Source organism: Aythya ferina, assembly GCF_964211825.1.
Source record: "Aythya ferina genome assembly, chromosome: 8".
Classification (NCBI taxonomy): Eukaryota; Metazoa; Chordata; class Aves; order Anseriformes; family Anatidae; genus Aythya; species Aythya ferina.
Genome location: NC_140304.1, coordinates 8388308 through 8415465, shown reverse-complemented (window position 1 = coordinate 8415465; position 27158 = coordinate 8388308). Strand labels below are relative to the sequence as shown.

Sequence of the window (27158 nt, the reverse complement as noted above, 5' to 3'; positions counted from 1 at the left end):
AACTACACCTTCTGAAATACATTGCACTGTAAGATTTCCATCTCAAATTCTCAGCTTGAAGCAAAGGCTTCAATTGTGATATCAAAGCAATCAACTTTATGAAAACATACATGCTGTTAATGTATCTTTGAAGACCTCTGTTGTTTTATGATAAAATATGCAAACAATAAAGAGATTATTCAGTGGATGCATTGAATGACAGATAGTTGCCAGAGGGCTCGTTATGAAAAATGTATCGTTGAACAAAGGGCTAAGCACATTTCAAAAGTCATTAAAAACACAAATCTCATGCGATTTGTAAAGTATAAGCTTCAAACATACATGAAGCAAGGTAAGAAAGTAAAAAATGTACTACATACCTTGTGTTTCAACTTACTCCTCACTTCTTGTATTCCTTGCCTTGCGTGATTTTTTGCCTAGAAAATTAAAAGACTTAGGTAGCTCTGTAAGACACTGGCTGTAGTCATGGAACATGCCTTAAGATACCATACTTATTTTACTTATTTTTTCTTTACTTATTTTTTACTTATCGTTTTTACATACCAGGTGCTATGAAAAGAAGGACAATGATCTATCACAAATTTCATATGTGCTTTGTCAGTATGTTTTATGTATTTATGTGCTTTATCAGTATATTTAAGGTGTTTTTTCAGTACATGCATGCCAGTGTTGTAAAAACATATATGCTAAAAAAATCTCTGATATTACTGAAGATGAGCTAAAAATGGTCTTTAACATCAGTTCTTTATTGCAAGTGGTCCTTTAAATTTGAAAGGCTATTTTAGCAGCAAGGCATGTTGGAAAAATGTTAAGATTTTCAAGATGACTGTTACAGTGTTCCAGTCTGGCAACTTGCAGGGCAACATCAATCTTAAGAGAAATGAAGTGATTTCATATGCAGATGGAGATTTTGCCCAGTGTTGCTGAACAGAATAGTGCTGCTATTTAGGGGAGAATTCTGTATGTATTAAAATAGTCAGCTAAGGATCACTGTTGCATAGAAAACAGCCAAGAATGTTCTTCAATAGAGAAATGAATTATCAGTACAGGATACCTTGTACATGTGAAAAAAAAGAAAGAATGAGGGAGGGAGAGAGGGAGAGAGAGAGGAAAAAACAAGTATATATTGTGGTGAAGGGAACAAAAACAAACAAACAAAAAAACCCTAAGCCTAACAGAAGGGGTATTTTGCCTATATGAATACGGTTAATATAGCAAAGAGCTAGAAAAGTTTTCAAGATTGCCTTAAAAATAGGATGTTTTAAAATATGGTTGGGGGCATAAATCTGTGGAAACCACCTATTTTAGTACATTTTTCTGTACCTGAAAATTCAGAAAAAGAAAATCATTTTCTTGATTCAAGAGGTCAGAGAGTCTTTTTGATTCTTAAATCATACATCTATAAGCTCAATAACAGCACAATGGGGTGCCATGTAGCAGATGCTAAACTGAGAGCCACTTTTAACTTTGCAGTTCACACTCACTGCATTTGGATGCACTTAGGAGTGCTTTGTTCTAACACTGAGGGATGGTATCAATCACATTATTTACTCAAGGCTACCAAATAGTTATGTAGCAACTATGAAATGCATATTTCATTTCTCTAGTAGTAGGCTAGAGAAGGGCAACAGTATGAGAAATTAAATGAGAATACCGTGAACAGACAGATCCTTAAAAAATTTACCAGTGTTCCTTAGCATAAACAGCAGTTCACTTAGAAGAATCTTGATTATCAAAGACAATTACCAAAATTGAGTGCTGGGAGATCATGTAACCACTGCCTAAGCTAATATAAACCAAAGAATAATAATTTCCAAATAACCCATTAATGAATAATTTTTTGAATTATAAATGAGTACATGAATATGATTTATATTTAATTTATTTACCTGTTTTTCTCTTCATGACTGCTGTGTTTTGCAATTGATATAAAATTAAAAATTCTCTTTGAAAACTTTACTTGAAGTATACTAGCTTAGACTGATGTTCTGATTTATTCAGGACTACTTATTATGCATCCAACTATTGAAACAGTTGGAAAAGCAAAAAGGAAGCTAAAAGTCTTTTCTCATATATCTAAAAATCTAACCTTAAAATACTTCCCATTTCATTTTAATCTCTTGCCTTTTTTTTCTTTCCATACCAGATAGTACCTTTTAATTTAACATGCTTTATTGGTTAGGCAGTATTTTAGACCAAGATATTAAAAGTTTAAAGGTATAAGCATTATATCTAGACAAACATGAGTATTCTGATATGATTTTTAAAACATAAAAAGACAAAAAAGACTGCTGCATGCATTTTTGATGCTCTACCACCTCTTTACAGGAGAGTAACACTTAGGGCCAAAGAGAAATTCCATCTATGTAAGCCAGGAGTCCATTTGTCCTGCACCATCTTCTGAATAGAGACGATTCTCTGCATATGTTAATACTATACATGCTATAAATACATACTGTAACACTATATTTATAATTTAAAGTAAATTTACAGAATGTTTTAGATTCATGTTAACTTTCCAATGCATGAGTTGCTACCAGACCTTAGTGTAAATGAGAATTTCTATTTTCAGAGTCCATATTCTGATCATGTTGTCATCATGTTAGGATTAATTTACAACCATGTATCAACCACCTAAATGATATTCAAATAAGCTCCCAGTGTGTATTATGATTGAAACAATAACAGTGCATTGACACTTAGAAAATATCTATTGTTATGTACAAGTTATCTGTAAGACACTGAACCAATTCTAAACCCTGGTGCTCTATGAGAAAACAAATGAAGCCAAAAGCATTCTGCAGGCAGAAGTGTTTTTCTGCAAAACTTTTGTAAAATACTTCAGTTTTTCAGTATTCAGGAAGAATCAGAGGTGGTAGGTAGTTATGACATTTTTACGTAATACTTATTTGATATAGATATCTTACAAATTTATATGCTGTTTTCACAGCCGGAGTGGCTTTGGTCATCGCTGTGTTGATCATTGCACCACCTTTCTGCAATGTACAAAACATTGTATATTAGTAAGATTTATAACATAAGTCAAAAGTTAAGACAACATCAAGGAAATCAACAGTGTGCCATAAAGAAATAACAATCTTAAATTAGTAAGAATAACCACAGCTGTGTTTCCTCCACAACCTACTTTCTGCAGATACAGAAGGGTTACAGTATGTCATTATCATAGCTGACACATTTATCAATGCATTCTAACAGAATGATGTATCTTCATTCTTCATTCACTGTTACCATTTCAAAATCAATTCAGAAGTTCTGGCTATTCTTCATGTGCTCCTATCTTATATTATGTAACTCTGAAATACTTTGACCTGAAAGAAATAACTAATCACACAAGAATTCTGTTAATCTAAAATAATATATTTTCCTAATCCTGAAGAATAACAAGGTTACACCAAGGGTCTTCTGCTAGTCAAACTATACAAATCCATATTAACTATATTGCTGTTTACTAGAAGTGATAAACTTCATATCAAATTGTGTTGTCACAACTAATTCACAGTTACGGAATGCAGTATGATAGGGAATGGACTGAAACTCTTCTGTATATTTTCAGAAGCACCTTGTGTGTTTCTGCATTTGTTTTAAGGATGGGACTTCTTTTTCACCAAGAAAATAAACAACATATAATTCTTGCATATACCAAAGATATGTTGTTTACTATAGAATATTCTTATACTTTCTTTCCAAATGAACAAATACTTACCATTACATATATACATATAATGAAAAGGACAAAGACTTAAAGAAAAGGCAGCCCAGGATATAGGTTGTTTGTTTGTTTTTTGTTTTCTTTTTCTTCAAAAATCAACTATTTAACCAACAAAATATTTATACCTTCACTGTATGCATCCACTGCTGATAAGATCTTGAATTTCCTGAAATTAAAATGGAACATAAATCAAAATCAAACATACATTCAATATTTTAAGTTTCAACTCTCCTTACAATCTGCATAAAAAGTTCTGTTAGAGGATTATTCATTAATTTGATTCTTCACAGATAGACATGATATTTAAAGATAAGAACATATGTACACTAAGAAGAAAAACAGTTCTCTTATTTAATGTTTTCTGTTTTATTTGTAAAAGTTTCTCTTCACCACACACATTTTTTTTTCTTTTTAACTCCAATTGAGGTACAAAGCAAAATCAAAAGTACAGTAATATAATGCTAAAAATTCTAAAAAAAATAAATACACCAGCATGAAGAAAAAAACATATAAATGAACTTCATTCAAGCATAATGATCCCCCTGGGTAAACTTTCAAGTAAGACAATGATATGGACTGCAGATGGTACCCAAGGAAAGATATCCCAGAGAAAAAAAAAAAAAGCAGAGAAAAGCCCAGGGATTATGCCATCACCATGTCCTCGTGTAGGAGAAATTATTGTAAAACATTAACTGTATCTACTTTCCTTTTTTTTTTTTTTATTTAATATTCACATATCATCTGGCCCATGCTGTCACTCTTTCCATGTCTGAGCTGTATCTTTCATGGACCGTGACTTAAACAATTACTAGAGATAGTACAAGAGACCACAGAAAATCACCAAGTTTTAACTGTCTAGTACTTGGGTAGAGACTTAAGAGAAGTCAATAAAAACAAAACCACCACAACAAAAAATCAGTATATATTCATTTACAGAAAGGCAATGCTAACACTGCATACCCTGAGCCAGAGTTGAAACTCCTGACAAGAAAATGCAGACCCTTGAAATAAACAATTATGAGAACAGAGGTTCGAAGGCTTTAACTTTTTCACTGTTTTCCTGTACTACTAGCAATGACACTAGTACCATTTAGGGAAATAAATCTTGACCAGGTAACTGAAACAAAAATGATTTATAAAACATAATGGAATCAACATTTTATTTTCCAATTTCCAGTTTGATTTTCTCAACTGGTTTAGTTATGATTGCATATGTGGGAAAATGTGAATTTAAAAAGATATTACTTAAAAAACATTTTCCATTTGATTTTGTACCTTTTAAATTATACTCTCTATACCACAGAATACATTCACTTGTTCATTTCACAGCTTATAGCTCGCTAACTTTCTGTGATGTTTCCAAATGCTAGGTTCCACCTACGGTATTTTGGTTTTTTAATTTTGGACCACCTGATCAAGTGGATGGGATTCCGCTCTGCAAAGAGATCATAGTTCTACTTCTGTAGTGTCACGAAACACCACCTTCCATTGCATGCATATTGTTAGCCCTGCACTTCATAACGATAATGAGAAGGCAGTTAGGTAAATGTTGAATATATGCTCTAAGCAATTTGTCCACAACTTGGCAATATACAGCTTGTCTGACTTGAAAAGTAAGCACACAGTGCAATCTAAGCAAGAATGGCTCCTGAAGCCGAGCAATGGCTCCCTTGCAAGCATGACCAGGTGAGATGTGGTTCACAAGCTGCCAGCGCATGGCCCAAAAGCAAACTTTATCTCAGTTTTAATGCAGTTTTATTGCAGCCTCTTGACCCCCTGACTGCAGTGAGCAAACGGACTCCAAATACTGACATCACCTATCTAAGTAATGGATGCTCAATGCCTACAATCTGTTTACAGAGCAGCATAAGTTACACCATAATGGCAGAAAAGAAGCAAATCTCTGTTTAACTTAACTGCACTTTAATCAAGGAAAAAAAAAAACAAACACAAATTACGTGCCATTATGTGCCAGATCATAGCACAAGACACAGAGGGCAGGAGAAGGCACTGAAAATCTTTAACAGAAGGACTGATGTACTCTGAGTATAACAAAGGTGTTCTGCAGAAGGTAAAGATGATTCTGCACCACTCCATGATTCCTCTGTGTGTGCCAAGTTATCTCCTCTATGAATATGCCCACATAGGGCAGCTTTGTGAAGGATTTCCTTCCAAACCTGCCATGTGCAACTTGGTGGATTTGTTCAAATCACAGAACTTCCATTTATTAAGGACACTTTTACTCTACTTTCAAGATTGACCATAAAATAGTACTTGTGCTGTGTCATGCATGTTGTAATCTAACACTTCAATAGCAAATATGGTACCTTAAAAAGCAATATAGCAGATAGAGCATATAAATGTTTAACAGGAAACTATTCAATAATCCTGTAATAATCAGAAAGGGATTCAGTACACACTCTTCTATATGGGTTAACTTTTAAGCTAACTAATGTAAGAAGTGTTAAAAAAACTGGCAGTGAATACAACCAAGGGAAACAGCGCAAGGAATAATACTTTGTTTTTCTTTTTAATGTAGAGGGTATAATTTTCAATATAATTTTCAATGTTCCTCCTCAGATGATAGATGAATTTATTTATTTATTTATGAGTAACACACTTGCTAGAGTTAGTATTCATCTAAACAGTCAGGAAATCACTATTTTCTGCACCGCAGAAATAATTAGATGTAAAAAAAAGAAGTTAGGAGTGTTTTTGAAAAATGTTAACTATCTAGAAAAAAATCGGCAGGACAAATTTTGAGATTATTTTTAAATAGTCTGCATAGAATTTATCAAGCAATATAAACATGCAGATAACATGCAATTAGTGACATCCATAGTGACATTTCATCCCTTCTTGAAATCTAAGTATTATTTTACTGGATTAAAACAACATATCTTCATTTAATATACTGACATAACTATATTCATACTAATACATGTCCTAGCAGTGATTTGTTAAAGGCTAAAACCTTTCCAAGAATGAATGGAAACACCGAGAGAGTAAAAAGACGACTTCTAAAATTTATAGGATATCATAAGGACATCACCATGTTGAACAGCTCTCAGAGTAAAAGAACCAATGAGTATACTATACGCAAATTAGAACGGTACCTCCACAAAAGCCTCCTGCTGTGATTTCTTCTTCAAAAACATCGGAGAATCCCCTTCCTGCATTTAATTTTGATAGTCGACCATCAATAAACTGAAAAAAAAAGTCACACTTTGTTGGCCCTTCTATTTTTTTAGAGTGTTAGAAGTTTAAGTGTATATGTTACAAGGGAATTTGTACTTTCAAGATAACGTATGGCTTCAGGATACTGTATTGCTTTTAGATGGATTTTGCAGCTACAAGCATCAGAAATGTCTGAATATCAGACAAAAATATCACTGTACTTACTTACAGAGTTTCTGCACTTTTTATGCATATTGAGTAAATTATATGTATTGTGCAAAATTTACTAATAAATTTGTAAAATTTTATAGCCAATGAACTTTCAAATCAGTTTGTTCAGAGTACTTTTGATGGCTTTCAAGTTTTTCTTCCTTTTCTCATTGCATAAAAATATTTTATTTCCTTACAAATGCTAGCTCTGCATAATCATAATCAATAAAAGACAGCTGAGAAATCCTTGATGTTCTGCTCCAAAGTCCAAAGGTTACTCCTTATCGTAAACAGAAAGCTATAAACAGACCTCCTTTTCTGTAGACACATCAATGGGTCCAAAGTAAAACTTGTTGAAGTGCACAGAACAGTTCCAGAACAGCTAGAAACATTTCACCCCGTGCAGTTCAAAGACACAAAAGGCTACGATGTCTAATCAATTCCCATTAAAAGTTCAATATATATGTTTTACATTAGAAGTGACCCTATATGGACAGTTAAGTGAGGGGAAATTGGAGCAAAACAGTCTATACTGAAACACCAGAGGATTGCTGTAGCTTGGTTTCAGAAATGGTGGCAGCAGCGACTTGATTTTGATTGCCAGCACGTAAGCTAACTTGAAGGACCTTCCACTCCTGTGTATGGGAATATGACACACAAAATATCAAAACAAATTAAGGCATGATGCCAAGGCAGACACCTAAGATTCTCTCCACCCTACTGAGCACAGTTCAGGGTTTCCTCTGTTGTATTTCTGAAGTTCTAACACATCTGTTTGCCATTTTTTAACCAGTAATTTAGTTGCATCTACAGGTGCATATTAAAATAGTCATGCTTATGCACAGGTTGCAGCTGCATTAGTATTCAGATTTACATCCAAATAATGTGCGTATATAAAGACTGAAATTATTCAGAAAGGCTAGAAAGAGTCAAAATAAGATAGCTAATGATTAAACCTCTCGGAAGAAATGCAAACATTCTTTTCAAGATTTAACAGGGTTCAAAGAATTACAAGCACATTTTTAAAGGTTTAAAATCCTTTCAAGAAGCAATCTCTCCTTTTTTATTTTGAAAAGGCTAACTCAAGTCTGAGAGATAAGTGTGAAAGCACTTTTCCAATTATACACAGTTCATCTTGCAGCAAGAAATATGAGTTATTCACTGGTACTAAACAGTACATAGGAACTGCCCAAAATTAATTATTTGGTTATGTCATATATTACTACAGATTATCCAAACAATGTCAGTGACAATCTGATGCTTGTCAATGAGCAGACTAGTGACATGAAACAAATTACATTCTAAGAATACAAAAATTCCAGCAGCAATAATAAGGCAAGCACAAAGATAACCAGTCCTTTCTCTTTCTTGTCTAAATTCCTTTTTTTTTTTTTCTCTTCATTTTCCTCCAAGTTGGCTTTTTTCCAAATATGCTGGGTTCATGGTCACACACACTATGGGATCACTGGATTATTTCACAGTAAGAAGAGAGATAAGAGCATCTTTAGCTACTGCTGAGGGAAGGAGAGAAAAGAAGGAGAGGAAAGAAGGAGAGAAAGCCTTGGAACAGAAAGGTGTTGTTTCTTTGGGGAATGTTATGAATTCATTCCATACTATAAACTAACATAAGATTTATGGATACTCAACATTTGGTAAAATTCTATCAACAGCAGGCTGAGACACTGACTGAATTTTAGTTTTTAGAGGATTAATCCAATTGAATATTTAATGTAAATACTGACAAACAGATCTGCTACCAAAAATATATTTGAATTATTTAAAGAAAGAGATAGTGCTACTAGCTGTATTAGTAATTACTACTTTTCAGTAAATTACAGTTATGAGTTGCATTTTAATCACTGCATGAAACAAACAACGGCACTTGCAGTCATACATACACTGTATGGTTTTCTCTTCCTATTTTTCAAAGCCATACACCCTTGGAAAATCAGGGCCTGTTAGTTCAAGTAGTTCATTTTCTTATTTTTAGATCCAGAGACCCCCTGCTGAACTACCACTTAATTGAAAAACAGTAACTCCAATGCTACTCTTGGTTTCTAGCTGACTAAAGATAGAACTACCATACTTAAATAATTTTGAATTCTGAAAATAAAATATAAACCTTGTTGCATAGCTGCTAAAAAGTGGGGGTGATGGAGGAGAGATGATGTTTTGTGAGCTAAACCCAATCCTTTATTTAGGCAGCAGTGAAAGTTACAAGTAAATTCACCAGTTATTAAGGACAAGAATTTGGTAGAAGCAATGAAAACATCTTACTTTCCACACAACAGCAGCTCAACACATTTGGAAAAAGAAAGCTCTCTCAGGAAGCTTGCAAATGAAAATTGAAATTACTAGTGTTAATAATTTGCTTGAGTCACAAGACTTGTGACTCTTCATGTCCTAATCACATAATCATTATTTATTTTTCTAGATAGCATTCCCTGGCATCTTAGAAACAAGTGCCAAAAACTGTTGTGGATTATTTTAATGCAATTATATTGCTTAATGAAATAGTTTAACATCAGTTTTCATTGTAATTCCATAAATTAAGTAATATTATCCCCGGACATTCAAAAGAACTATTTGACATGTGGGATGCTATTATTAATTGCTTATATTTGAAGTTTGATTTAAAGATCATCTACCATCAATGTTACCCTCATTAAAGACGGGGGGTGGAAGGAAAAGATGTAACGAAAGTATACAGAATGTTAAACCTGGAACTAAGAATATTTATTCTACAAAATATAGTTATTTACTTTATATGAAAAAATAGAATATGATTAAATATCCCTTATGTAAGAATAAATATAACCTTATTATGATTATGATTATTATTAAATCTTTCTAGGGCAGAAGACAGCTTAAAAAACTACCAGGAAAATATGATAAAAAAAGAAATTCAGATGTCCCTATAGTTTTGATTCATATCAGGGTATTTATTATAAATGACTTCTATAGATTCCTAGCATATGTATGTTTTGTATAAACACTTTGGTGTGTTCAGTTTCAGAGCAATGAAACAGTCCTTTTCAGCTTCCAACAATGCAAATGCTTCGACATCATTTAAAAGACATCTCTAAATTATGAGTCAGAGAATGGTTTGAGAAAAAGATCTCATTTAAGCTTCATAAAAGAGGCTAGGCATGCCCCCTGCCAAAATACTCTGCTTCAATTCAGTAAAAACTATGATGCTGGAAAATGAAACAAATATAAAAGGGCTAATGAGAATGAGATATAGAAATGGACATTCTAACAACTTACAAACAACACTAAAGTTAAAAAAATAAACAATACCTCTGTCATATGATTATAAAGATACCAATACAGACAAAAAATGTTAATCTATTAAGGTAAAGGAAGCACAGTAGAAGCAACAGGACCATTACTTAAAAAACAAAGATTGTGATAAGTGCTGGTTTGTCAGTTTGCTCTTAACAGTTTGATTAGGCTATCAAACATGTTTGGAAGTGGAAAAATGGTAAATCGGAAAGTGGAATGTTATACCACATCGGTTATCAAAACACAGGTTCTCACAGATTCTTTGACAATTAATTTTCTAGATAAAGGAAATGCATGTTATCTGTATGAAAGAAAAGCTTTGTGCCTCTACCTTAAAATATTAGTTAAGATCAATTAAAAGCTAAATACTTGAACAGTACCTGAACTTTAAGTCAGGTGAAGACTTTCTCAAAAAGAAGATAACAGCTTATAATAAAAGGGAAAGCATCAGACTGGAAGCATCACCAGTAATGGTATTTAAGGACAAGTGTTGGACTGATCCTATTTACAGGGTAATTAATGATTTTCATACAAAAGACTGGTATGTGCTAATGCATGGACATCCTTGACAGAAAGCACATCAAAATAATAATAGAAGGTAAAAATGGATGATGTTGAAAGTGAAATTAGCCTGAATGGGAAGAACATACAAATAATTACACATTTTATTCCCACAGTGATTTCCTAGTATTTTGGTGAAGAGATACTGCCAACATCCAAAATGAAAAAGAGTGGTTAAATAAGAGGAACCAACAAGTTTTAAGGGGGGGGGGGGAGGGAGGGGAATTGGGGAGGGGAGATGAAAAACCTACAAAGTAAAAAAGAGGACAGAGCAAAAAATTTTATAAAATGGCATAAAAGTGTATTTAAAATACCAATTTTCTGCTTCTATGAACTATTTTTTACTTAAACAACTACTCATTTTCAAGAACAGAATAAAATACAGTTTATTCTGTTGAACAAAACCTTGAAAACAGCTCATTTGTCACTGGGAAGAGCTGGAAAAGATGCAGCTGGGCTGAGCATTAGCTGAAGTAGGAGTAACATTTCACAACAAACTAGAGAAATGAAAAAATGTTTATTACCAAACCACCACATCATCAAAATTGTTAGTATTTCCTAATCCTCTGTAATATATTATTTCCTTTAGTGGGAATAAAATTAAAAACAAGCTATAAACAATCTATAAACTGATTCTTTTTAATTGAACACACTAAAATGTAATGGGTAAGTTCAGAGCCATACTGACAAGCCCATTTATTTCAGTGGAGTTAAACCTTTTTGTTACAGTTTAAGATAGCGCTACAGTAGTTTGACAATGATTTGCAAACTTCCCTTGTAAGCAGCTTTCTGTTAAGAAAGTTTCATGCTAGCTTACAGTCCTAAAATATGCAAAGTGTAAACACACTTTACTACTTCTTCCCATTTCAGTCATATGTACTAGATATTAGAAAAGGTTTCAGATTTTTCACGGTAAAGGAGCCCACTTCTATGATCTGTATTTCCTTAACTTTTATACAAGTAGAAAAAGCATTTTCACAGGACTTCTACAAATTATCATCCTTACATAAATCTTTTCTTTAGACATTAGTCTCTGATTAACACCAAATGTTTTTTGAAAATTAGAAGATTCTTTATACTATGAATTTCCCTTATCTATTATGGCAGTATATCTTCTTCAAAGAAGTCCACCAGATTACTTAAACACAAACTCCCATGCCTCAATCATTCCAGATACTTGCAAATAAATAACTACTCTGAGGCTTTCAGATTTCCCTCGATTTTTCATAAACCTAATAATAGGTTTCTTGATAGCTTTTTGATGCAATGAGGTCATGTAATGAAAAGGAAGAAAAAGATTTACAAAATAAAATGAAATGAAAATTATTTCAAAGACTGTGATCAAACTGTTACTGAGCTGTGCAAGGCATTCAACAACTTGTTCTCTGTTAGTTCAAAATCTGTATTAACAGATTAGCTAGAATATTCTTCAGGCTGCCCCTGTGGCTCAGGTTTGTAACATTCTCTGTGTGCATACTTAAGAAGTCCTAGCAATGAAAACTACTATTACAGTATGAATCCAGTTTTTAAATAAAATGCCACTGAAGTCCAATTTAAGCAAGCACTGTGTTGTTTAGGTTTTTTGGTCATGATCCAAGAGAGATGAAAATGAAGTTCCCCCATCAAGCTGGAAGATCCATGATTTTTCTTGTTTAGATGAATTGCTGACTGGCACTGCAGAGATGTTGCACTGACTGTGCACCCTGGAGTTATTTTTTTTTTCTTTTTTTCCCCCCAACTCTTTTTCATTATAACTGAATTTTTAAAAATAGAATAACAGACAGATGACTGGCTGTATACAAATACTTGTATTTTACCTCAGAGTTTCATAAGCTGACAGAAAGGAAAATGTATTTAAATATAGTTAGGTTTCAAAAGAAACTAATTAAATATAGGTCATTCACCCTTTCATACCTGTTTAAACAGTTGAAGATTAACAGCAGTTTCCAGGAACTTTTTAGTATTACTGGAACGATGCTTCACAAAACTCTTCTCACAGAAAGTTATAGGCTCTCCCTAAAACAATTTGAATGGAAAAAAGTTAGTTAGTAACTACAGGATAAAAAAGTGTTAATTTATTTAACCTTCCCCATTATAAATTTCTAAATAGCCAATACATACAAAAATTCCCTTTTGAGCAATCTTGATAATATAAACACAGACAGTATCAACAACAAAAAAATCATACATTTTAAATAGTTCTCAAAATACATGTTGCAGTTGAACCTCTGGTTTATGAAGCTTTAACATCAGTCTACAAAAAACACGTTGCAAGGAAAAAGTAAGTAGTTTACAGATGGTTCATGTTACCTTTATAGCACTCTTCATTAAACATTTGGAGGAAGTGGTTCAAAGTTTAAGGGATAGCAGGTCCTCTACTTCAAATAATTCAACATGCATTACTTTGATTCAGTGGCACACAAAATAATCAACACTAACCAAAAAATCTAATTCAATCAAAAATAGGAATCTGTCAAATAATTTTTAAATTCTACCACAACCTGAGAAGATTGACAAATATGCTACTGATTTAACAATAAATTATTGAAATAAACGTATATTTTGACATTTTTTTCCACAACACCAAAAACTACAAATGTTATGGAGAAAGTCTGAACAGATCAGATTAGCATTTATTGCAATAATATATTTGCCCAATACGGCAAAAGCACACAGCTTATAGTTTATCAAAAACCCACATCAAAACATTTGGGTGATGAAAAAATGAAACAAGATGAACAAAATGAAATGAACAAAAAAAGGAAGAAGATGAAACAACGGAAAATTAAATCTGTTGAAAATCTTACTACTGAAAACAACACTCATTTAAAAACATAAAGATTTATAAACCATCAAATCAGATTCTATGTTATCCATTGGTTTCTTTTATAATTTGCTGTATTCAGTGTGCACATACCACTGGAAATTACTGATGGGCATTCTCTCAAATTGTTATTCTTATCATTACTTTGTGATAAATATTTGAAGCTGTTAGATTTAACTGAATAAGTAATACGTACATTAAAATGTTTGTGTAGTTCCTGACAGACATGAACTGATTCCATTATAAAGCCAAAAGGCCTCCCATCCAAGTATACAAAACAGAGTTATCAGGTTAGAAACAATTACCAAATGTCTTTAAGACAGAAAAACTGGAATCCAGCTGAATTCCACATCTAAATCTACCTCTAGGATATTTTACTGCCCAAAAGCTAAACACCCACAACAGAGTAAGACACCTCAGCCACTCAAAAGAAAGATCAAAGACACCTCCTATATTGATCTTCATGATAATGAAACAGGAGTCTTGTCAGACTCCAACTGTTAGCCACTTTGAAGACAAATTTATTCGTGCCCATTGACCACCATTGCTTTCCACTCTATACCCTGGTTAACTTTAACCGCACATGCATTTTCCCGTCTTTCTGGCATACTGTGCCCTTCTAGAATATGCTTCTAGTATATCACTAAGTATTTTCTGCATGTGACCTATGTGAGTTTGGTGGGATAGCTCTAAATCACTTTCTACTGCTTTTTACACTTTGCATTGTGTTTTTAATTGGTTCAAGTAAGATCCAATGAAATGTCAAGGCAAAACCACTGTCATGCCATTTTAAAATCCTATTCTGATATTATCAAAAGCTTCACTCTAATTTTTCATAGGCATCTCCACGTATCAAAAATTTGATTTCAGCTATCTTACCACAATACTAAATTCAAAGTACCTAAAATGAAAATAGAAGTCTAATCCTACTCAACAAAGCACTTAAGCTCCTGCTTAACTTGTTTTTAAGTTTTATGGTCTGACTTTTTTTTTATGGAATCCCTGGTTTTAGAAAAGAATTCCCCTGGTTTTAGAAAAGAGTTAAAAGCTTTACATTTACGTAACACAACCCTTCCCCTTTCGCAGGGTTGCTGGAATGCTGTGATATGCAAAACCATCTCAATACAGTATATGGATCAAGTCTCCAGGACAAGCATACAAGTTTTTCCACTTACTGCTTATCCAGAGATAACTGGTGAACACTGTACACATGCAGGACATGCTGCATCTGCCAAAGAGCTTGAAATGTTTGTGGTACTTTAAATAGCACTGCCTTCCTGACCCACTTTGCATTAGCTGATCTTGAGCTCCTAAAGACTCTTGTCTTAAGAAGATGACCTCAAGCTACTTAGCAAATTCAAAGTGCATCAAAACAAATGAAATAGTCTCCAGTGAAATATGGTGGTACGAGACATGGTGTTCCTGAGGGCAGACTCTCTTCTCAGTTCAGTCGTTCTTCCAAAAAAATTTCAAGACAACAAATGAGAAAAAAAATCCATATTTATATATTTATTTACCACAACAAACGATTTCTGAAAATACAGAGGCTATGTGGGAGTACAAAACTGACTAGATGATGGCTCACAACACACTATGAAACCTTAAATTTAGGGCCAAAGATTGAAAATAATATCATTATCAAGATACACTCCATAGAATAATAAAAACTAAGCAAAGCCTCCACTGTCACTTTCCAAAATGTCTTGGGAAAGATGAAAGACAGAAAGGAGAGGTTATCTCCCAGTAAAAGAGCAAACAGCGACTCTTGCTCTCCCTTTCACAACAGCCTAGGAAGAGAGCACAATCGGCCAGCTCGTCTTGATGGCACCGCTCCTGCCTGAGCCATGGAGCAGAATGCCAGGAAATGGTAGTTCACCACACATTTTTAGTTCATGGCTGTATTATTTTCCCAAATACTTTTCTTTATTACTGGGTGCTTCAGATATTTAATAAGTACACATACATTGGTGCATCTGTTGCCTTATCAGCAAAGTTCAGAAACAGAATAACCAAAGCTATTCTGCAATTGAAAATGTATTTTAATCTATAAAGGGTTCACATCCCAAAGCCATCCATGTTATTTTAGTTTCCTTAAAAAAAAATTGAGTGAGCCTAAAGCTTCTACCTATTCAGCATATGAAAGTTAGAAAAAACATCAAAACTTGTAGAAATTCCAGACTGTTTTCTGAGTATCTGCTGTAACTACTGAAATTCCATTAAATAACACAGTTAACTTCTCTCTCTTTAATTTGCTCCATACTCAATGAAATTGCTTTCCAAATAAAACGTTAACAAATCTTCAAGATGATTACTGCAAACATTAGGCATTTTGGAGTGTTATTTTAAAATGAAAATATTTATTCAAATAAACAAAAATAAGTTTTGGACATAAAGCTTGTAACATTCTTGTTTCTGCAAATACAGCTGGGTACCTTTAGAAACGCTGAGTTTTGGAGGAATCCTCCACTGATATTTAACTACTACACCATCAAATGGCCCTTTCCGTATTGATCTACAATGTACTTTCAAAACAAGTTCGATCAAAACCCAGTAGGGACTCTATACTGAAAAGTAGACAGCTAATACTCAGACCAAACAATCCATGCCCAAACAAGATATCTGTCCTTTTAACAACAGTTGCTATAGAATTTTCCTCCCCTTTCATAGCTTGCCACACGCAGCAGGCATTTTTCACTCTAAGCTACATTCACAGTTTAAGCAAGCTATTTATGCGGACCTCAATGGAACAGGAAAACAGAGAGCTAAAACTGTGCTGTATTTTTAAAAGAAAAAGTAATCTTGATTAGAAGGTATGCTTAACTTTAAAAAGGAGAGTGAATATTTTAATTATTTCAGAAAACATATCTTTCCAGCATGAAATGACTGGCATTAACTATTTGTATTATTGCTATAATTAGTACAGTTTCATATGGTAGTTCTTGCTTATTACAAAAAAAGAGCATAAGGTAGGTATAACTTCCTTTGTATTGCATCATTTATCAAAAAAGCTTTAATCTCCATGACTGATTTATATTAATATTCTTATTTTTACATGGAAATTCCTCTGTTTAAAAGCAAGAAAGTAAAAAGATGAAATTTCAGCTGTTGGCCTGAAATACAAAGATAAACGTCCAGGGAATAACAGAGTATGACTTCAATACTACTTCTACTTAGAAAGGTCCCATTTACAATTGCAAACAAATTACTCCAAAATTTGCACATTTCTTGCTATCTACCTAATCAACAATTCAGACGAGCTGATACTTTTTGCAGTCACAATTAAACCCTACTAACACTGCTATTAACTTCTATATTCAATAACAGACCAATACAGTCCTTAATGCAAATTTGGCTTTTAACACGTAAAATAAAGTTCTTATGGAAATAACAATAAAGAGGCATAATACATGTAGATATTACAAAGGAGGGCTATGTATTTAAACTCAAACTGGGTTCTGGCATTTTAATACTCTTTCTTCTGTTTCTGCACCCTACTGCACTTTTTATGCCTAACTCTTGCAGAATAGACAAACAAATCTCATCCATTTCAAGACACTTGTCCTCAAAAGGTTTTGTTCTGAAAGTTACAAGCAATCATTGCTTACACATTTCCAGGCATTCAGGTACATTCTGAACCTTAAAATATCTTTTTTTTTTTTTCCCCCCTATAATATAACATTTAATTGCATTATTTTGCTTTCTTGAATTTCGAATACAATACCTGGATCTGTTGGAGCACTGATGTCATTAGTTTAAAAAGTGTCCGTATTGGCCCAAAGCACTCCAGTTAGCATTCAATTAAAGTGAGGTCTGACAGGTTGTGCTATCTCCAAGGTGGAAGCTTACCCATCCCCCTGGTGTGCTGATCAGCCTATGAACTCCTGCTGCCGAGAATTCCAAACCATGCCATTAGCCTTTGCTCTTCATTTCTTAATTTCTGATGATTGATGTTACAATTATCATAACTTAAACCAAAGTTATCCTGGTTTATTTCTTTTGGTTCAACATCAGTAACATCAAGAGCTTTCATGATTTTTTCCCCAGAAGAGGAGGTGATTTTTTTTTCCAATGACTATTTTTTTGCTAGCAAATTCTTAAAGACAGTTCCTCAAAAGTAGAAAATAACTTACTGTTTCTGATATTCTACAGTCTTTCAATAGATATGTCTTAAAAAAATAAGATTTGTTTATTTGAAATACATTCGAAACGTATTTGTCTTGTCATGATGGATTTTATTTTAATTTTTAATCAGACCTACATTTCCTCCTGGTGTCTGCTACCACCTTTCCTGCTTTGTTCATTTTCCCAGTGTTGTTAAAACTAATCTCTATTATGGTGAATACTTCTACACTCATAATTATTTTTTTCTCCTTCCCCAATCTCTCACCTACCCTTCCATCTCTAGACATAGATTGTCAGTGGAATATTGTCTGTTTAAGAATTTCTATACCACACTGTGCTTAATTATTTGACCATACGGTACATATTTAATAGAAAAAAAAAATCTAGTCTTCTCTGTCACCTGCAAGGTTTCCACGAGTTCATTTATAAGACCAACTTTCATTAGCCATCATAGCGTTGCTAAAATGTTTGACTGTCATGGCATGTGATACAAAGGTGCCTGAAAACCACCTACAAAGAATGTGCAAAGTAAAAAAAAGCTAGAAAAAAAAAAAACAAACACAATATTGCCCATACATTGGATTGCCAAAATGACACAAGCTGCGCAATTATGAACTTTGTATTTAACTCCCACCTCTGCCTGCATTTATGAAACATGCAATATGATAATAATAAATCATAATGATAAATTCCCAAATGCTGGACTACTTAAAAACAGGAGCAACAAAAAGTTCAAGGCTAAGCTGTGACTACTCAAGCTAAATATAATTATGATTTGTATACGCATCTCTACAGTATAAGGAGCACTTATGTCACAATACTCTGATCATTGCACTGTCTCAGCAGGGACAGACTCGAGATCAGAACTCTTCATGATCACTGACATTGCAAATCACACAATGGCTCCTACTGCAGCTGCTAGCTAGGCTAATACAACAACATACTGATATTCCACTGAGAAAATTTCCTTCTGAATACACGGATTATTTTTTGTCCATTCATCACATGTAAGTGACGTCAACAAAGATGAAAATCTGTTTAATTTTCTTTTTCTTTTCCCTATCAAAATCTTGTAATGGTGATCAGATAGTAAAACAGGCTATGAAAATAATTTTACCAGTCATCCTGATCTATCATGCATGAACTAGATTCCTTCTGTATTAAAGTAAACCAGAAAATGAGCTTCAGCTAGTGTGGGGATTCAGCAGTCAACACTAAAATAAGAACCACAATAAAGCTAGGAATGCACACTGTGTGGATGTCAGATCCTTAGCACCAACTGTACTGATTTACTCTACAGATCCACTATTATTATGCAATAGTTTCTAATGTAAAATGCAACTTCTTATAAAAATATTTTTGGCAGTTATATCAAATTTGATTTCTCTTTTTTAATTCAGTATTGTGATTAAATTGTACAAAACAACTGTTTCTGCTTTTCTTGGAAACTTTTACTGCATTAGGATTTTTATTACCATTTATTACACAAAAAAATATTATCACCTATATGTATCGTGTGTCACAATTCCTGCCTGAATTAGTCAAATTTTCCATATGGTCTTTTGGAGTCCCATGAACTCCTTTCAAGACCCCCGAAGCTTCCCATTTTCTCTTTCACCAATCACATTATTTTCAATAATTGCTAGACGTTTGTTCAAGACATATTGCTATACCAGGGAGAATCTGTCCTATGCTGAAAACAAACAGTTGCACAGAATGAGTGTTCAGTGTGATGAACAGCGTTTGGAGGGAAGAGAAGTGTTGGATGAGTACAGACACTATCAAAGCTGTTCTTTACTCAAAGTGAATATTAATGACAGTTGTTTCATGTTTCAAGTTAAAATCATACAGAACACTCTGTTGCAAGGAAAATAGTTCACATAAACATATTTTTCAACTTACAAGCAAGCAATAACTATCCAAACATAATTTTATTTTTCATTAGGATGTTTGTGACCCTAAAAATGGTAGACCAAAACCTCTCAGGTCTTGATTTTGAAAATATGACAAGTTTATTTATAGCAAAAGTATTTCAAAACTCTATAGAAAATATTCTCATTCAGGTATACCTCTTACATAGTTTCCGCGTGAATGCTTGAGCTCCAGAAAGAATGTAAATGAAGTCTTTGGAAACTTTGGTTTAGATTTTCACTATTAGATCTAGCATCATGGACTCCAAGAAAAAGATTGTATTTTCCTTGCAATACCAATTCACATGTCCTAAGATTCCTGACAAAGTCCCAATACAGGCAAACATGATTGGATTTTTTGAACCTCCCCATTCTTCACAAGGCATTGAACTTAGTTCAAAAGGATCATGGAAAATGAGTCAAACAACCAAGAGACAATTCCTCTTAGTGTCTATTAATCTGGATTTTTTTCTATCACAACAAAAATTCCGTAAAATACTATTAGTTAACACAATATGAACACAGCTCAAAAAAACTTAGACTTTTTTTTTTTTTTTAATAAATATACACACTCTTTGTCTTTGGACAAGTTGATGCCAATCCAAGATATACTGGTATTTGCCAGCAGACAGTATTCTGAAATAACACATGAAAAACAAAACAAAACAAAACACCACCACCAAAGGCCACAACAGTTTCATAAATACCTTCTCTTATATGTAATAAGTGGAGCCAAAAAAAAGAAAAAAAAAAGCAAAAGAGAATAACATAGAAAGAAAGGCTGTAGAGTTCACTTTGACAAATATTTGCCAGCTGAAATGATACATGGTGCACTACTTCCAACACAATGCAAATGTACATCTTTCAAATATGGCAGCAGAAACTAAAATAAAATGGAAAGCAGAGCTGAATTCAAGAGATGCTAACCAGAAAACTAAAGAATTTGCATTCAGTTCAACAAACTTACCATCACATAAAGCACTGTCTCCAGCCTATTTCTGATCAGAACAGAGGTTAAGGCCATCAGACAGACTGACATCATTCTGTTTGCGTACACTGAACGTAGACTAAGGTACCTTTTGATGTAACTGCTTGTAATGCGAACTGCCATGAGTTGACACTGACCAGCGTCTTCATCTTTAGACTAAGGGAACAATTATACAAGCCCTTCCAAAGCAGTGTCAGGTAATGCCAGTATAGAATAAACTACAACTGTTTTGTTGAAATGAACGATTTTAATGAAACTCATACTGTGTTGAACTCATGACTTTGAAAACAGGTACAGTTGTTTCAATATACTATGCAAACTGATTTTCCGTATCAAAAGAAAACTGTAACAAATGTCAAACATATATACTTGGACTAAACCCTTAAACATTACTTCATTTCTACACAGGTTACCTTTTTATCTCAATAGTTTTCTAATGCTTGTTAGTGGCATAGATACATAGACAGCTAGGGTGTAAAATGCTTGTGTCAAAAAAAAAAGAACAAAACACCTCTAAGAGAACCACTTGCATAGAAAGAAGACCCTGCCATGCTGTTATTTCAGTATGTTTCCTCCAGAAACTTATCTCATCTGGAATTAATGACCATTCTATCCATTTCCATCAAGGAACACTGCACAGTTCCCTGCCCAAGGGATTCAGCCAACAGCATCTCAATGCATTTTTATCAAATGAAACTGCTATCAGTAGTTTGCAAATATCATACAAAAGTAATTTGAAATTAACCTCCGTGTTGTTTCTGATGAATTTTTTTTGTCATCTAGTAGGCTCAGTATGTGCCACCCTCAAAAACCAGAAAGGATGACACATTAACCTAACACATTAACCTACTGAGCACCAGCAAAACCTCAGGCATACAAGTTCTGATGGGATGGATTGGGTTTTCATTTCTCCTATCTTCTCAGTAGAATCAAGGTAAGTGTATAAAAGTAGAGATGTGCGTTTGACTCATCATATCTGGCTTCTGCTAGGAAATAATAATAATAAAAAAACTTCTGGCCTCAAACACAGCAAAGCCTCTGTATGAAGTGCAGAGGAAACTGAGTCTCTGTAAGGCACAACCTCTTCAGTTCTTCAGCACATTGGACAAGGTAAACTGTACGTATTTTCATGAATGCAATCCAATTTTATACTAAATAAATTCTAGAAGTGATACAAATAAAAAAAATGGCTGACTTTGGACAACTATTCATTTTTCAGTACAACTCACCATCAGGAGGTATTAGTGTCTTCTAAATTGCCAGCATATCTTTTACTCAGAGTAAGATTTAAAACATTTTCAGATTGGGATAATACATCATATTTTTCCTGCAAAAGAATGAGCCTGTGCTCTTGTAAATTAAGGAAAACAGTTGTCTTACTGGTTTGTATCTTAGTGCATCTCTGTAGGATCCAAACAGTGCTGCCTGTGCCCGAAGAAAGGCCTTGGCTACTCCGTCACCCGTAGCTGTAGACTGCTTTTTCAGTTTATTTTTCAAGGCCGAGACCTGCATGACAGAGTGGAACAGTTAAATTAACACCTCAGAAATTGGTACAGCGAGGTATGAACCCAATCAGCAGGCAAACCATGGTGTCTACAGGTCAGCCAAAAATTCATCCTCCTCCTTGATAGCTTATCTTTTTAACTGCAAAGAGCACCTGCTGGTCTGTTAATTGAAATGAAGGCAGGGGATGATGGTAGAGTGCTAATGCAAATTGGTTTATGCTCTCTTTTTTTCCCAAGGCCTCTTGACATAAATAAGCTTAATTATTTTACAGTAAACTGCATGTGAGCCACTTTTCTGCATATCTTTTTCTGATCATAAAATTTACCTTTTCATTTTGAATGAAGACAGTTGGATATTTTCTATTGATATTAAGGCCGCTTATTTTTAAGGATTTCTAATGCTAACTTATGATTCAGTTTTAGGGATTTTTTTTGTTTGTTTTTTTAATATCAAATTACTATCTTACATCATTTCTCATGCATCATGGGTGTAGCTGCTACTGCTGTCAAACAGTTGAGAAAAGTTTGTGTAAACTCAGTAGTACATTACTGTTAGAATTGTCCTTGAAGATAAAACACATGAAAGGGAAAAAAAAAAAAAAAAAAAAAGGAGAATAATGTTCTGATTAGGCACCTGTAGTTAAAACAAACAAAACCAAAAAAAAGCTATTCTTATTTTAGTGCTTGACATTTCTTTGGAAGGAGGTCTCTTCTGTTTTCCTTTTTCTTGGCATAGATGGCTATTACTTGGAGATTTTGGAGAAAGATCTTATAATTCTGGAATTATTAGAGTATTTGATTTGAAGATATGTGGAATTACACCCAGATATAGTTTCATTCAACTAATTACCATCATGAGGGATATCTGGAGAAATAAGCCAGCTCCAATTATGTTGAATACAAGTTTCTACCTCCCTTTGTATTGCAATATAACCATGAAAGCAATATTTTTGTCATTAAATTCTATACAAAGTACCATTTAGAGTTACTCTTTAAACAGAACATTATACGCACAAACTATCAGCAAAACAGCTTTCACTCTTTTAGAAATGTATGCAAGAATGAATATCTTTTTATTTCTTTATGCAAGCAGTCATGACTGTTCTTGTAGATGATGATTGTAATTGAAGTGTCAACCTAATTAACAACTAAACTTTGAATAATGCTAATGAGAACTGAACATGGCATCAGAGAAAAGACCAGCTCTACAGGTGATAAACCTTCACAGTAGTGACATTTTCCAGTGTAAAGTCACAGTTACTGTGATCTGATCAAAGAGAGAGACCCCCATTGGGTCCAATTATAACTATAGTTTTGAAAAAAAAATTATTGAGTTATGATGTTCATAATCTATGCAGAAAGGCCTTTACAGTATAGGTCTTTTCCCCATAGCTGTGATCTTTTCAATTTATATCCAAGCTCCATAGATCTAGATAAAAGTTTAGAGCCTGATTCGTTTAGCCCATGGATAGCATACACCAAGGCTCATTTACGTTTTTCCCTTATACCTCAGAAGAAAAAAGAAGAAAAAAAAAAGTACAACTCTGAGTACAAAAAGCAGTTAAGGAGTTCAAGGTTGAAAAAACAAATGCATGTTATTTTATTTTCTTTGTTCTGTATGGTATGATTATTTTAAGGTTCTTAAAAATTAGGTTTATTTAATTTTGAGGGCAATAAATGGGGGAATACACTTTGTATAAGGGAAATCTGCCCATCAGTATTAGCTCAGTTTCACTACAAGAAAAACAGAAACATGAGGTCAAAAAATGAATTCTCAACCTTAGAAAGTAGTCTCTGTCATGATGAACAAAGCAGCTTAAACATGAAAGAATTTCCTTTTCCCTCTACTTTCTTGCAAATCTACACTCTTCTACGTTATATTTAATGATGTGAAAAAAAGACAATTTTTATACTCATAATCTTACACTAGGAGTTTGTTTCATAAAAAAAACAAACAAAAAATCTCGTGCATATTCTATTTGAAAATATAACTGGTATATTTACATTAAATCATTTTTGTAAAGTGATTTTTAGAATTCAGTAGCTTTTTTTTAAAAAAGGGTTCATTGTTTTTTCTTTAAAGCAGAAAAATTGTTCAATGCTATCTGTTCAAAACTGTAATAACAACTAGAACTCTGAAATTTAACTTGCAAAATGTATTTGAAAATCCTTTAAGCTAACAGGTCATGTATTTCCTGAAGACATGTGTCAAATGGTGTGACATGATCAAATGAGATTTGAAAATTTTGAAAAATACTTCTAAAAGAATGTGGATACTTATCTTGAATTTAAGCTACTTCATATTAGTAATGGTAATGTTCTAGATCTAAGGTAATCATGGGCTTATATGTTGTGTTGGTCAGAGGCTGACTATCAGTATTTTTTAGGACTGTTTTCAAATTAAGTGAAAAGTAATTGCTTCCTCATACAGACCCACAATGAATTGGAAACACATGACCTTTCTTATCATTCAGCTACAGGGACACTCAAACAAAAGAGGAACAAATGTCCTCTTCACCTGAAATCATTTTACAGCAACACATTGCAATTGAGTTTCAGTTTCTCAGTTTCAACAGTGATAAAATCAGATCTCCCTGTAAATCGACATTTAGACGATTCTTCTAACCCCAGCACAGGCTCTACTTATATATACAAATGTAAAGAGGGAGTAGGCTTCATACTGCTGGTTGGTGATACAGTGTCGGTAAAGAAGCTTCTGGTGGATCGGTATTAATGGAAATAGCAAAAATAAAACAGAGAGAAAGGAGGATCACAACTTGGCTGCAATCGCTTGTTTCTAGGATAATCAATATTTACTGTCTTTCCTTACGGATGGATAAAGAGTTGATTGAATACTCCTCCCTGTGTCATTCTTGGAGGTAGGGGGACAATGCACGTAACTAGTAAAACCAAAGAGCAGAAGTGGATGTATTTTAACTGAAAGAAAAAAGATGTTACGCTGGGCACTGAAAGTTTGGGGAAATTATGGCAGATGATAAAAGAAGGTAAGAGAGAACAGTGAAAAAGAAGGTGTAGAGCAGCAGAATTACAGGACAAAGCAAGGGAAAAGGATTTTCTGATTTTTTTCAGTTCTCTTGGGCCCTATACACCCTACCATAAATCAGTATCAGGATGCTTTAGACAAATATATATTAAAAACAACAACAGAAACGAAAAAAATCTCCCAGTTTACTGCAGTACTGGTACATTATTATTTCAACAACATTAAGAAAATCCCAATGGACTGTCAGCTTGAAGGCAGGAGGTTCCAGCACAAACTTGCAGGAACGCTACCCGGTCAGGAGCTGCAATACCAGGCTGCTATCCTGGAGCAAATTCTAGCCTCAGAAAGATTGTGCCGGAGTTCAAAAAGTTTCTCCAGCCTTGATTTCCCAGTCACCAGAGCTGGAGCCCCTGCTGAAGGACCCTTGAAGCACACCCTTGCTGCCAGCCTGCCTGCCCGGGTTCCTTCAACCTGAAGTCAGCAAACGCGGACGTGCTTAGCAAACCACCGAGGGACAGCAAAGCCAAGCTGCCTGGCTGGGTAGGCTGCCTGCAAAGCCTCCACACTTTAACCAGAGTGATAAGCAGTTACTGCAGCCAACACAGTAGGGACAGATAAGAATGGGTGCTTTGAACTACTTATGAGGACCTGGTGCACAGCAGGAGTATGATCACTTGAACCTAAAGCCAAGGGAGTGTAAGCCCCCTTTAGGTGATGCCATGGTGGCAGAATAAATCGTTCTTAAAATTTCAAAGAAAATACACAGTACTGACATGAAGCCAAAAAACACCCAAGAGGCATCCTTACTGCAGTATTTTCCTTATATATGTTTTAATCCATCTACCTATTTATGATTAGGAACGCCTGACTCTTTTTCTCCCTTTCTGTGACTTAAGCAGAAATAGCCTTCTGAAAAGTTTAAAAATACAGAACTAGAAACAAACAAACAACAGGGGTTAGAACTCTTTTATTTCTTTTCCTGTGAGGCACTAATGATCTGTTTCAGAAATGGTATTATTAATTTACACTAGGAGCAAAGTGTTTTTGTCTTCTCCTAGCAACTGCTTGTCATAGGAAGGTGACTTCATTGGACTGTTAAACACTACCAATGAAGAGCAATCAGAGCTTTGGGAAGGATTAAATCAATAGAATAGTCTTTCGGAGATTTAGGAAGTCATGTGGTTTGCATGTGGCTTTGCTTTCATACATACAAAGTATATGAAAAATGTCAAAACATATTGTATCGGGCATTGAAAAAAGAAGCATAATTTTTTAAAATAGTCACCCTATATCCTTTTCAAGTTTCCAAAATACAATTACCCGATCGGAAACAAGACATGACTAATACCTCTTCAATATTCATGTGAGTAGAATAATAGAAGGACCCACAAAAGTTAAAAAAAACAATTCATAAAATGATGTAACTATTAATCAAAGCCTTTCTTCCTGCAAAAGCTTAAGCACAGGTATAAATTTAAGCCTGTACAGAAACATTCAAAAGATTTGTGCCCTAAGGAATGCAGAACCATGCTCTGTGATTCCCAACAACTATCGCATCTCTGAAAAAAAATATACCCAGGTATTTCTCTCATATCAGTGGCAGTTATTATGTTTTACATTATTTTCCAGTGTTCCCCATCAGATCAGGTCACTGTAAAAGTAAAAGCACACTCTCAATAGCAAAAAGTAGTAAGTGGCAGAGAAGAGAAACAAAACAAGACCGTACAATAAAATGGAATCTGAGTTGATTTAAATCGATGTTGTTAATGAAAGAGCTTCTACATACTTGATATTATCTATACACACAGGATTTAGGCATCTCAGCTAGCCCTCCAGCATCTA

The 27158-nt window shown here is 34.0% G+C and overlaps 1 protein-coding gene across 4 annotated transcripts in view; it reads right to left on the bottom strand.

Annotated features, from left to right (window-relative positions):
* DENND1B (DENN domain containing 1B) overlaps positions 1–27158 on the bottom strand; it is a 163039-nt gene that overhangs the window by 24629 nt on the left and 111252 nt on the right. For all 4 annotated transcript variants that reach the window (XM_084528130.1, XM_084528133.1, XM_084528132.1 and 1 more), the window contains 6 exons: positions 22188–22313; positions 12878–12979; positions 6847–6937; positions 3856–3896; positions 2928–2996; positions 360–416 (listed from right to left, as the gene is read on the bottom strand). In XM_084528130.1, the coding sequence (XP_084384256.1) occupies positions 360–416; positions 2928–2996; positions 3856–3896; positions 6847–6937; positions 12878–12979; positions 22188–22313 (486 nt within the window). The remainder of the gene's footprint in view (positions 1–359; positions 417–2927; positions 2997–3855; positions 3897–6846; positions 6938–12877; positions 12980–22187; positions 22314–27158) is intronic.